At 34.9% G+C, this 13,626-nt stretch overlaps 1 protein-coding gene across 1 annotated transcript; it reads right to left on the bottom strand.

Annotated features, from left to right (window-relative positions):
- Positions 1-521: 521 nt before the first annotated feature.
- On the bottom strand, positions 522-13,093 carry LOC104099384 (nuclear transcription factor Y subunit B-10-like). The gene is made up of 6 exons (XM_009606353.4): positions 12,666-13,093; positions 10,187-10,316; positions 9,995-10,000; positions 9,814-9,897; positions 9,610-9,673; positions 522-825 (listed from the first exon to the last, which is right to left on the bottom strand). Exons 1-5 carry the CDS (start codon positions 12,884-12,886, stop codon positions 9,617-9,619), a joined length of 498 nt encoding a protein of 165 aa, XP_009604648.1. The 5' UTR covers positions 12,887-13,093; the 3' UTR covers positions 522-825; positions 9,610-9,616.
- Between the last annotated feature and the right edge of the window lie 533 nt (positions 13,094-13,626).

The following is a 13,626-nucleotide window of genomic DNA, read 5'->3' as shown; positions in this document are numbered from 1 at the left end:
ATCCTAAATATTATCCCTCACTCTGCTACCTATCCAAGAAGTCGTCTTGGAGGTTTCTGGCCTAAGCGTAGAGTTCAACATTGGGAGGAGAAAATCGGGGTGATAGAACCCTTCTACGGAAGTAATCTAGCTACGTGTTAGGATTACATTAAGGAAAAAAGATTGTCAAGACGGCGAATCAAGTCCTTGTGTTACTCCGTTAAGACACAAGTGCACTGACGGAGTAAATGCAAAACAAACGAAAAAAGAAATAAAGTAACGCCTTTTCACTTTACAAATTACAGTTTATCCAAGGGTAGCAGTATCATTAAGTTCCTTCTAAATCAATGCAAAAAGAGCCAATGATTTTTATTTTTTTTCAATTTAATGATAAGTACTATGGTCTCCAAAAGATTTTGTAGTCAAGCTACAAGTACTTTCTGATGACACCTCTAAGGAGGAATCTTGAGACGAGGGGGAAGAAAGGAAGACATCTTGTCTAGGCGCAAAAAGTAGAAAACCGACTATAATAAAAAAAAATTAGAAGATAATGATCAATAAAAGAACTAGAGGAATAAAACAGATCCAAATGTTTGGGCACTTAGATGCTGTACAAACTACAATAGAAGGTTTGTTCTCGATGAAAATTCAAAACCAAGCAGTATGTACAGAGCGGAAGAGAATTTTAAATAGAAGTATAGCAAAAAATATTTGCAAAAAGTTGATCCAGAAATTAGTAAGAGTCCTTTATGTTTCTGGTTCTCTCAAACAAGCATCAACATTGCTATTGAATAGCTTAATACAAAGATCAGCAAGATCTGTACCAGCAAACGACTAATCACTGTTCTGCAAAATCACACAAAGGGATTATGTCAAACTTCAGAGCATATATGTCAATTGACACTGTAAGAGAAATGTCACTTTCCCTAGATTATGCTAAAAAGCTTAACAATTCAGAATGACTCAAAAATAGCCCATTTTCCAAAATTGGGAGCATTTATATCAATATCAATTTGCTCAATTACTTAATCGTCACAGTTACTTAACATTCAATCGTTGAAGCTCTGTGTTGTCAGATTTTCTACTCTGTAATTTCCACTGGAGTTCTAGCAAGTCCCTTCAGGGACATCTGATAAAATTGGAATGACACTGGAGTAGCAATAAAGGTCCACAAAGCTATTAAAATCACTCTCAAATCCTCTCTTCAGGAATTATGACTATCCTTGAGCCCAATTACATACTATGCCCCATTTGTTGTAGTCATATCTAGTGCTCCAAAGAGAGGCGTACCAAAAATGTAGAGTCAAAGATCCCTTTATGGTTATATGAAATTTTAAGACCAAAAGAAGTTCTAACCCTTTACTAATGTTCAAGAATTCACAAATTGTAAATCAAGGTGCTACAAATTTAGCAATTTTAGGGAAGTTGGAATAGAGCAAAAAGGAAAGCAAGACAAAATATTCTATGCAAAGGGAATAAAAACATAGTAAATAAGACAACTAAGGAGAATAGTATCTATTAAGTGCTTCCTTCTGTTATTATGGATGGCAGGATGGTAAGAGAGTGGTGGTAGAATGACAAATGTCTTTCCTTTGCCTTCTCGCCCCACGTTCCAAATGAAAGAAGCAAATTGCATGAAGCTAACAAATAGCCTCATATTATAAAAACTCCTCTTATTATTAAAATACAACAATGCTGCTGGTGTACTGTTAGTTTGAAAGTAACTTGGCATTTATACATCGGTACATCCACTTGAATAAATTTCCATAAAACAAAAATTAGAGCTTTTTTATTGTTAGTAAGAATTAGGCCTCCAATTTTAGGTTATGTATCCACGAAAAGCACACATAACACAAGTATCAAAGCGCAAAATCTGTGACCCCGCGGTTAAGTATTTTATTCTTGATTCCTATCATCTCCCTGAATCAAACGAAAGAACTTTTACAAACTTGATTACTACATACTTTCTCCGTCTCAAATTGAATGGCTCCATATCCTTTTAATTGTTCTATAACAAGGTCCACTTGAAAAGGAAATTGTGGTAAATATTACAGTTCTTTAAAATTAAATATAACCCATCTTTACTTATCTGAGCAGAATTTTCTGCCTATCCTTCAACAATCATGTGAAACCAAACCTAAGAATTTCATGCAAAACAATGAAAAGAACATAAAGGAATAGTGTTTTTTACTAAAAGTGGGCACTTTTCTTTCCAATATGAACTATGGACCAGTATTTACGTTCAAGTCACTCCTTTGTTTCACCTTCATCTCTTAATATCGAGTATATTTCAAAGGATAATAGCAACAATAGGAGTTATTCAAGGATGTCAGAAGAAGAGGTGTTTTGACAAATTAAGGTCCTGGTGAGGGTTGTCTATTAGGGTGAAAAAACATTGCTCCACAATTAGTAGATATATCTATATTACCTAGGGCCTTCATTTTCCTCAACTTACTCGATACTAATAGGTGTAAAAAGGAATTTGGTACATCATGCAGATCCTTGAACGTACTAATAACTTGCTCAAAGTTGCGCACACGTACCAGATACTTGTCCACATCCTACCACGTACATAAATGGGTGAGACAAAAAGCTGTTGAACAAGAGTTGCATTGTATTCATTTTTTAATTTTATTTTGATAACTGTAGTGTCCGGGCCAACTTGTGCGCACCTCGACTAAATCCATGGGATACCTTCTACCTCCTACCAGCAACAGGTACCAAGTAACTTTGTGAGTTTGACCGCCAAGGCTTAGACAGATGGGAAGAAATCACCTAATGTTTTTGCCTTCCGCTGGGATTTGAACCTAAGACCTTATGGTTCTCAACTCACTTCATTGACCACTAAGTCACATCTTTGGGTGCAAGTTGCACTATATTCATTAGCAATAAAAGCATTTAAATTTAATCATATCGATTGAGAATATCATCATAGATTAGGTGGTCAACCAACTAATAGCATGTTTGGCCAAGCTGGAGAAATCAGCTTATTTTGAGAAGTGCTTTTGAAAAAAGTACTTTTGCAGAGAAGCAGTTTGTGTTTGGCTAATCACTCTGAAAGACACTTTTGCACAATAATTTGTGTTTGGCCAAGCTTTTCAGAAAGTGCTTTTAAGTATCAAATTACGAATAAAGACATGAAAAGATTTGCTTAATAGTTAATATTATAAGTAAATAAATAATCTAAAAAATTTGTTATTACAGGCAATAATTAAATCTTTTCATTTTATTTAAGTAAAATATGAAAGTAAAATTTAAAAGTACTTAATTCTTTTAATATAAGTTAAATATATTAAAAATCATTCAACAAATATAAAAGCATTCACCCCTAAAGTCACTATATATTAGAAAGTTATCCTAAAAATAATAAAAAATATTTATACATTAATATCCTAAGTATTAGGTTTAACGGTTATTTTGGTATATACTATATTTTGTTAAGGGTATTTTTGGTAAAAAAAAAAGTCAAAACTACTTCTGCTTTAGGGAAGAAGCTATTTTTTTCTGCTTCTCAGAAACTGCTTCTGCTTCTTCCCAAAAGCACTTTTTTCCCTCAAAAAAGCTTGGCCAAAAACCTTAAAGTTAGGGGAAAAAAGTGCTTTTGAGAAAAAGAAAAAAAAAAGCACTTTTTCCCTCTTGAGAAGCTTGGCCAAACAGGCTATAAGTGAGTTGAGATATGTATCCAAGTCACATAACCTTTCTCTAGCAAAAAATCCCATCATTGAAGGTCTGCCTCTATTTATTTCACGGTATTAAGCTACCAAGAGAATTTGAATGATGAAAGAAACAAGGTTTGTTCAAGGAGATCCTTTGAACACAAGGATTGCTCTGATTTAATAGATTCTTGGTGGAAGTCATATGATGTTCAAGGAGATCCCGATGTCATTCTTGCAAAAAAACTGAGCTTGTTGAAGGCAGATATTAAAAAATGGAATAAAGAAGTATTTGGTAGTCTGGAAACAAAGAAGAATAAGGTTTTAGAAGGGTTGGAACAAATAGATCATGGGTTAAGAGAAAATCAGAATCAAGAGCAATTAGAAAATGAAAGAAATGCTGCAATAATGGAGCTTGAAGAAGTAGCAAATTGTGAGGAAATAAGCTGGAGGCAGAGGTCTGGATGCTTATGGATTGAGCAGGGTGACAGAAATACACAATTTTTCCATAAGCAAGCAAATGCTCACAAGAGGTTCAAATCTATAGACAAGTTAATGATTGAAGGAGAACTTGTGGAAGATAATAAGATCATAAAGGAGCACATCCAGGAATCTTATGAAAATCTATTTACTGAGAAAGAAACTTGGAGACCTAGTTGGGAACATGAAGAATTAAAGAAGTTGTCGGAGGAAGATAGGGAGTGGCTGGATAGGCCTTTTACTTTAGAAGAAGTTGAATCAGTCATCAATTCTGCTGATGGGGACAAAGCCCCAGCTCCAGATGATTTTAATCTGTATTTTTTTCAAAAATGCTAGAGAACATAAAAGAGGATGTTTGGAATGCTGTGACTGACTTCCATCAAAAAGGTACTTTCATTAGAAGTTTGAACTCTACTTTATAGCCTTGATACCAAAGAAGAAAGGAGCAGTAGAAGTGAAGGATTTCAGGCCTATTAGTTTATTAGGCAGTGTTTATAAGATTTTTGCTAAGTTGTTGGCTGAAAGGTTGAAGATAGTCATTGACAAATTGATATCTCACAATCAGAATGCCTTTATAAAGGTAGACAAATAGTAGATGTTGCCCTGATTGCAAATGAGAGCGTGGAACACTTTATGAAAATGAAGACAAGAGGGTTAGCCTGTAAACTTGACCTTGAGAAGGCATATGATCATGTTAACTGGTCATGCCTGATCAACGCCATGAAGCTGATGAACTTTGGAGGTAAATGGCTTGAATGGATCAGATTCTGTATTTCCACAGTCAGATTCCCAGTTCTCATTAATGGAAATTGGAAGCCCTCATGGCTACTTCAAATCCCAAAGAGGACTGAGACAAGGTGACCCCCTATCACCTTATTTATTTGTTTTGGTTATGGAGATGCTGAGTAACATACTGAAGAAGGCTGAACTGCTGGGTTGGATCAAAGGACTTAATGTTGGAAGAAGGAATGGTGCAAATGTGATGCTATCTCACATACTATATGCTGATGACACTTTGTTATTTTGTGAGGCAGAAAAGGAACATTTTCTATTTCTCAGAGGAATCTTATTGGCTTATGAAGCAGTCTCTGGGCTGAAAGTCAATATGGGGAAGAGCAATATTTATAGCATCAATGCTGATGACAATATAGAAGAACTAGCAAATATTCTAGGATGCCAGATGGATAAATTCCCTACAGTTTATCTAGGATTCCCCCTCGGGGTGAGAAGAAATGACCAAAGTATTTGGCAAGGTGTTTTGGATAGATGTGCTAAAAAAATGACTCCATGGAAGAAGTAATATCTATCATTTGGAGGCAGACTAACTCTGATAAATAGTGTCTTGGGATGCCCTCCTACTTAATGGCTTTATTTCCTATGCCTACTGCAATTGAAAAGAAATTGAACTCCATGAGGAATAAGCTTCTATGGGATGGAAATAATGAATGTAAAAAGATTCACTTAGTCAATTGGCAGACAGTTCTCCGAGATAAAAGAGGAGGCCTAGGTGTCAGGAACTTGAGACTTCATAATAAGAGTATGATGTTCAAATGGTTGTGGAGATTTCATAGTGATGAAGAAGGAGCTTGGTTAAAAAAGTTGAATCTATTTATGGTAGTCATCAAGGATGGAATCCCTCCTCCAGTAGCATGTATACTAGAGGGGGAATTTGGAAAGAGGTTTGCAAATTATGGGAGGAGTTCAAGCAGTTTACTAGCTTGGAGGTGGGGAATGGAAGAAAGATTAAATTTTGGAGTGACTTATGGAATGGTGAGGAATGTTTGAGAAATAAATTTCTTGTTTTATTTAACTGTTGTAAGAATAAGGATGGAGTGGTGGCTGATTTCTTCTCAGATTCTGGCTGGCAGATGTATTTCAGAAGGAATTTAAATGATTGGGAGATAGAAAATTTCTGTCAAGTTGAGTTCTATCCACATTGATCATAGTAAGAAGGATTCATTATTGTGGAATGCTAGTAATGACAGAAAGTTCTCAGTCAAAAGCGGTCATAATTTGTTAAGGAAAAATGCAAGTCACTGGGAACCTAATTGGCCTTGGAAAGTAATTTGGAGGAACAAAGCTCCAGTAAAGGTTGCATGTTTTGGTTGGACTGCAGCTTGGGAAGCTTGCCTTAGCCAAAATAATCTTCAGAAGAGAGGCTTTGTTCTGTGTAGCAGATGTTATTTGTGTGAAGAACTGTAGACTACTAATCACCTTTTCTTGCATTGTAGATATGCTAGACAGTGCTGGGAGCTTCTTTTCAATTTATGTGGAATTTTTTGGACCATACCTCAGAATGTCAGGACCCTTTTGAATGGTTGGCAGCATCAGAAGACACATAAGACACTTAAACAGATTTGGAGAACCATACCTCTGCATATTCTGGACTATTTGGCTAGAGAGGAATAGAGCTTGCTTTGATGGGCAGAAAGATCATATTTCTAGAATAAAAAATAAGTGTTTGCACAATCTATTTCTTTGGTGTAATAGTAGTTTGGTAGATAATATTGACCATTACATGGATTTTATGGAGTTACTTAGAAAATGTTGTAATTAACTGCATGGATATTCCCAGCAGTTTTGTACTCTTTTGGTATTCAGTTAATAAACCTGTACCTTTTCAAAAAAAAAAAAAACAGTTTGAAATTTTTTTCAATATTAACTGCAATTGCCATACTACGAGAACTCTTAGACGTGTTACCAATCCAGTGCTGCCACCTCATCTACTCCATCTTGGATTGATCTCATAGAATTATGGACATCATGGCTTTGCTCCCATAACAGAATTCACGACGGAGTTGATAGTTGGGCTCTGAATTCGTTCATACCTAGAAAATGTAACGGAAATGTGTGATGCTAGATCAGGGATTGCTGAACTAAGCTTTATTTGAAGTATTGAGCTCATTTGTATTAACCATTCACCATCCTTGGATAAGCGTTCTTCGATCACAAATTCATAGGTATTGATTTCAAATTTCACTAGCTGTCGGTTTAGAATGACAAAAAGAATCCAAACATGGTTTGAAATTTCTTCCGATTTTAAAAGCAAATGACATATAAGGAGACATCTTAAGACAGTTTCCTAATCCAATGTTGCTACCTCATCTTCTCCTTCATTTTGGATTGATCTAATAGAGTCGCAAGGGGGCATCTAGGCTTGGTTCTCATAAAGGAATTCTCGAAGGAGTTGGTAGTTGGGCTCCGGGTTCGTTCATACCTAGAAAATGTGATGGAAAATGTGAATTGTGATGCTAGATCAGGATTTAGTGAACCAAGCTTTAGTTATAGTATAGAGCTCCTTTTTGTTCCCCAGTCGCCATCCTTGGACAGTCATTCTTAAGTCACGATTTCTTTTTTCTTTTTTTTTTTTGATAGAAAAGGTAAACAGTCTTAAATCACGAATTCATTGGTATTGGTTTTAAAGCTCAGTAGCTGTAGGTATAATCAGTCCATGTAACATAGGCAAACAGCTTAAGATTCTTGATACTTGAAACGTCCCTGCTTACCCAATGCCCAGCCACTTGCCTTTTCCCCCTCCAAACCCAATAACCCCTCAAAAGAAGAAAAAAAAATGAAGCTCAATTTTATTATATCATTGGACTTCCGGAAGGAACTAATCCTATTTTGACGTTTCCGCTATTTCTTATTTCATTAATACTAGTCTTATGATACGCGCTTTGCGCGTGTACCCATGTCAATGAGTATAGAACTTTTTAAACAAACGTATAAATATTATTAAATATTATGTTTGTATGAAACGAATAAAAATAAAAATATAAGTTTATAAAATAATAAATCTTGATCCTTCCACCTAATGCCCCAGGCGTACGCCTGGTATGCGCCCAACGCCTTGCGCATAAGATCGTCCCAAAGTTCCTTTGCAATCGTCTGTAATTAGATTTGTATGTAGATCATAAAAGATTCATTAACAATCCTTTGAGCAGTCAAAAACTTTCTTTATTAATCGCATTTCAAGATTTGAGAATATAATATCACGTCGCAAAAGTGAATTTGATAAAACCTTTCATCCAAAGTTCTAATTTTTGCTAGGTCTTGATTATTTATATTTTTCTTCAAATTTTATTTTTATGTTATTACGTTTGACAATATTTTTTTTTATTTGTGGTTTATGAAAGTTATTATTTATTAGTTAGTATTAGTGAGTAAAAATTTATGAATATTAATTAATGTTCTTTTAGTAATGAATTAACGTATTGAACTGTTTGTCAAATTATTAATAGCTTATTAGAAGCACACGATGGTAAAATATAATATGTAATTTTGAATTATTAAAGTAAATATTGTTTTCTAATTTATTTAATTTTTAACTTGGTTGCCTCTTAAAACATGTCAATAAAGGAGACATTAGTCTTTAAGTTACTTTTTTTATTCATTTACTTCTCGCCCAAATCTATATAATGGATTAAAGTTATAGATAGTCAAAATATGGAATAAACTTTAATGGTAAAGTATTTTTTTAAGAAAATAATTATATAAATTTGATGTAAATAGAAAAGTTTAAATATTTAATTTGGAAGAAAACTGTACATTGAATGGAATCTTAACATGCTTTATCAAATTTATAAATGCACGTTCCTAATTTGTAACTCTAAAAAAGTAGAAACAAATAATTATAAATGAATTGTTTGATCTATACAAGGTCAGATTTTAATGGATTTAATGTCTTAAATTTTAAACTTATATGTAACCGTTTAAATAAGGAAAACTTTAATAAATAAAGTTTTACTTTATTTAAAATTTCTAAATATTAGGAGATAATTTAAATGACGATCTTGTCCAATATAAAAATCAAATTTTAAGGGTAAAAAAAGAGAACGACATTTCGCTAAAGGCCTTCGTGCTTTTAATATAGTATAGATAAGGGGGTTATATTGTTTTTTATTTCAATAATGTCTTATTTCTGCAAGCGTGCATTATGCAAACTGCAGAGATCGAGAAGAGGGCTTTCCATCTGAAGCTGTTTTTTTTTGTTTCTTATTTCAATAATGTCTCATTTCTGCAAGAGTGCATTATGCAAACTGCAGAGATCGAGAAGAAGGCTTTCCACCTGAAGCTGTTTTTTTTTTTTTGGACATTAACGAAAGAAAGGAACCAGATATGCTTCGAGGGAGTGGCCAGATGGTCTGGTAAATCTATTTAGCTGGAAGAACCATTGTCATGTGAATGATTCTTTTTGATAAGTTCATTGTATGTAAATGATGCCAATCAGTTTTTTGAATTTGTTCTTTAGATTTTATGTAGGAGTCAATGTTACATTTGTAAAATACGCATCCACTGGATGCAACTAAGCAATAACATTTTGGTTACTTGAATTAAACAAACAAAAACAAAAGTGTAGCATAAAGCAAAGTGATCCGACCAAGTCATGACATGAGGGGGTTGAATCTAGTAAAAGAGAGTAACTGCATGGTAAAATATTTATAGATAAAAAGGCACATAACTAGAGAAAGGGTTTTAGGGTAAGAGAACAACTTACTCAAAATTCATATTTGAGAGTTTCCATAGTCTAAGCCTTGTGCAAAAGAGCCTTCATAGACAAACTGTCATTTTCCATTAAAAATAGTAGGAGCCGTATTAAAGAATATCCAAGTAACTTAATCTTTCAAGGTCAGAAGAACTACTGCATAGTCAACTAACTGAACCAAAGATGGAACAGAAGAAAATATGACCGCTACCTTACCTGCGTATTGGAGCCAAGCTGACTTCCAACTATATCTTTTCTAATAGATGCATCTCCAACCCTAGCAGATCCCTTGGCGTCTCCCTATATCAGTTACAAGCCCACAGTACATTTTTTATGAAAATCATAATTTAAAAGAATAAGGAAATCTATCTCAATGATGTGGAGAAACTGTGTATACCTCCATCTATAACACCATCATTGATCCATGTAATCCAGCAGAGGAAGTTGTTCAGCAACCACAAGAATAACATATACTCAGTGATTATAGCATAAAATATCCAGCCAAATTACAAACTCTTGAAAACTACAATAGTGAAGTCCATAAACATTACTGGAGGACATGACGAAGAATTGCAGTAATTGCAGTTACCTCTCTGTACCTAGACAAATAGACCTTCAGTGGCTGAATGTAGTCCTCAAATCCTAAGGTAGCCAGGGCTGATAGCAAATCATCTCCATTAATCGTCTTCCTCTTCTCTTTCTGACACTTGTCACTTGCTCTATAAAATAAAGAGAACACGTTCAAAACATGCAAGGAAATCCACGTGTCATCATTCTACTAAATCTCGGTATCTATATGTATAGAAGTCTGCTCTCTAACAACAAACATTTAACAATGTAGAATGTGTCTTCTACACAAGTACCAACACATATTCCAACTTCCCAAGCATTAAATTAGTACTTGTGTAGAAGACACATGATTAGGACAAAGTAACCTTGTAGAACGTGCTTCCATGTATTTATATAAAGACACCTACATCTAATATACAGCTTGTATGATCCAGAAAAAGAAATAACAGTAAAATAATACCACCCAAAAGATTTTAGCTACATGGATACTTTTTATGTAAGGGTTTAGGGTTTAAGGTAAATATCATGCTGGAAATGACAGAAAATATTCAATCTTCCAAATTCTGATACCCCCCCCCCCCGATTGTGCACTAAAACTAGTGAAAAGTCAGGCGTGCCATAGTTTTGATAGAATAACATGATTGGGACAGGTAACATTGTCAAAGTAAGGTAAAATAGGAAAGAGGATTACTATTTTGGAAAAGGGACAGCAGTGTATCCAAGCAGGGGAAAAAACTAGGGATGGCAAGATCAGCTGAATAAGAACGTGCAGAGCAACTCTGCATGATCCCTGGCAAAAGTGCAGCAGTGGATTGTTGTACATTCTACTTTTGAGGATTAAAAAGTACTCCCTCCCTTTCAAAAAGAATAAACCTATTTCTTTTTTATTCAGTTTCAGAAAAAATGACCTCTTTCTAAATTTAGAAAGAATGTAACTTTAAACTTATTATTTTACCCTAAATGAGATGATTTATAGCCACATAAAATATCTGTGGATTGTTCGAGACCACAAACTTCTCTTTTCTAAAACTCCGCGCCCAGTTAAATAGGTTCAAACAAATTAAAACGAAGGAAATACTACGCAAAACAGAAAAACGAAGAAATAAGGGCTTGCTTCACAATAGCTATTTTTTTTGTTTCCCACCTAGTGTCTGGCCCGAGTAATCTGGACTCGGGCCGAGAAGTCCCACCTTGGTAGGTAAAGTGCTCCCCACGAAAGGCTACTCTATTTTCAGGGCTCGAACCCGAAACCTCTAATTAAAGATGCGGGGTATTTACCGCCCATCACAACCTCTGGTGGTCACAATAGCTCTTGTCTTTGTCTCACTAACCGAAAACCAAAAGCAGATATTCTTCTTTTGGATCAACTACAATCCATTCTAACCAATGTCACAAGTAGAAACAGTAAATTATTTGACGATGTGTTCCTAATTTTCTTAGTAAGCGCGGGGAAGAATTGTAGTAGAGAGCATGCCTTTTTTTTTTTTGGGGGGGGGGGGGGGGGGACTGTAGATAGTGGTTGATTACATGCTGACTTGCCCGCCTTTTTCCTTCTATTTTTTTGCCTCCCGTCCTCCCTGCTGGCTCATTGAAGTACTACTATTCTCGTCCTCCCTTTTTTCATGTTTCTCTTGAGAGCATAATTAAAATGGCAGGTCATTCTACTCCACCTCTATTATAGTCAAGTCCTTCTTTTTGTGTTCTTTCCTTTCACAAAGCAGACGAATGCCTCTACTATTCCCTTGTCTGCTACTCCTTATCAACACATCTTTCCCCGTATTCTTTTTTCCCTAATGGGCCAGGAGGTGATCACATGTCCATGATTCCCCTAGCTCTTGAATGCCGTGAACAATTTAGCTTTTAGTCATAGCCAGGGGAAAGGGAATGGTAAAGAGGGATTTCAGAAAGGAAGATAGCAGCCAGCAAAGAGGGGGAAGGAAGCTTTATGCTGTTTGGCAATTCATGGAAGAGTCGTAGCCAGAGTTTATTTTTGAGTAAGCTATTAACTCCCCTCCCTTCTGTTAATGCTATCAAAACAGCACCACCCAGACATCCTATTGATTTCTCAAAGGGGAATATTTTGTTAAATGGCTAAAAGGAACCATCTGAGCCTAAAAGGAATTCCAAAAACAATTCTTGAAATGAGAAATTAGCCACATATAATGCCACATAACTTCAGTTGGCATAGCATTCTTTACCCATTAGTATAATGATTTAAGTTATACGCACAGTCTAATTTAACCTATTATAACAGATTGCTTAACATTTATTAAAGATCACCAATCCATGTTATTAAATAGAGTTACTTGCAATTAGACCTAATTGTGTAGGTATTCTTCCACTGTCAACGCGAACTTAAACTCGTAGTATAAACCTACTATAAAATTCTCATTCCTCCATTTCAGCATCTAAAATTCGACAGTCGATTCTGGTATAAATTACATAGGTCTCTATTGTCTACGAATTTATTGAAGCAATAAATAAAAAGCAAAGCTTACTCGCTAGTGATGAAACTGATGAACTCAGAAACGCATTCCTGAACAGTATCCTTAGAATCCTTAGCGATCTTTCCATTAGCAGGCAATGCCTTTTTCATGATGCGTCCTATATTCGCGATCGGTAGGTACCTGTCTTGTTCTCGCAAGTTCGACTGAGGGCTCCGCTCACCACCACTCTCATGGCTTCCGCCGCCGCCGCCTGGACTCGCCAGTTCCGCCATCCTTCACTCTACCGGAACCCTAACTAACTTTTATGTATCCTGAAAAGGATGATCGGAGAGAAAGTATAGATTGGTTTCGTTCAATAGTTTGAGAGAAAGAACTTTGTATTTGGAGGAAAATGGTTGCTTTTGATGGCTTTTCTAAGCTGTGTTTTGTGACACTGTTTACATAGAGCAGGGAAGAACCTATTTTTTACAGCTTGTTTTGATGGTTTGTTATATATGTTTAATAAATAATATATAATAGATTATATTATTTATGATATACCAATAATATAAAAAATAAACTTGTAATATTATAAAGAAACTAGAATTACTATATAATAACAACTCAATCTAATTCCACTAGTGGAGAAAGGTAGAATTATTATATAAAAGATAAAAAATAAAATAGGATTATTAATAAAAAAAAAAGGACAAGATAAGAGTAAAAATAAAAATAAAAAAATGCGACAGCACCAAATTGGTTCGTTCTATTAGGGTAAAGGATACAATAAATATTGTATTTAAAGTAACAATACGATACAATACACAGGTCCGAGTTTCTTTTAATATAGCCTTTGAATATCAAAATTTTAATTTTAAAATATTGAGTTAATCTAGTCTAATCTAATTTAACTTTGAAGATTAGTCAAATTGACTCGAAAAAAAGAAATTATGACAACTAAAAAAGGACGGAAAGAGTTCTTTTTAGTGGCGGAGTCATATAGCCTCAAAGGTGGTTAGTTGAACTCTTTTTG

The sequence above is a fragment of the Nicotiana tomentosiformis genome, chromosome 5 (assembly GCF_000390325.3).
Source record: "Nicotiana tomentosiformis chromosome 5, ASM39032v3, whole genome shotgun sequence".
Taxonomy (NCBI): domain Eukaryota; kingdom Viridiplantae; phylum Streptophyta; class Magnoliopsida; order Solanales; family Solanaceae; genus Nicotiana; species Nicotiana tomentosiformis.
The sequence above is the reverse complement of the archived record's forward strand: the minus strand, read 5'-3'. Positions and strand labels throughout refer to the sequence as shown.

Excerpts from the sequence above, each read along its gene's own strand:
- LOC104099384 (XM_009606353.4), bottom strand. The coding sequence starts at position 12,886 with ATGGCGGAACTGGCGAGTCCAGGCGGCGGCGGCGGAAGCCATGAGAGT. Across the intron at positions 10,317-12,665 it reads ATCAGTTTCATCACTAGCGA|AGCAAGTGACAAGTGTCAGA; the intron begins GTAAGCTTTGCT and ends TTTATTTTATAG. Across the intron at positions 9,674-9,813 it reads AGCTTGGCTCCAATACGCAG|TTTGTCTATGAAGGCTCTTT; the intron begins GTAAGGTAGCGG and ends GGAAAATGACAG.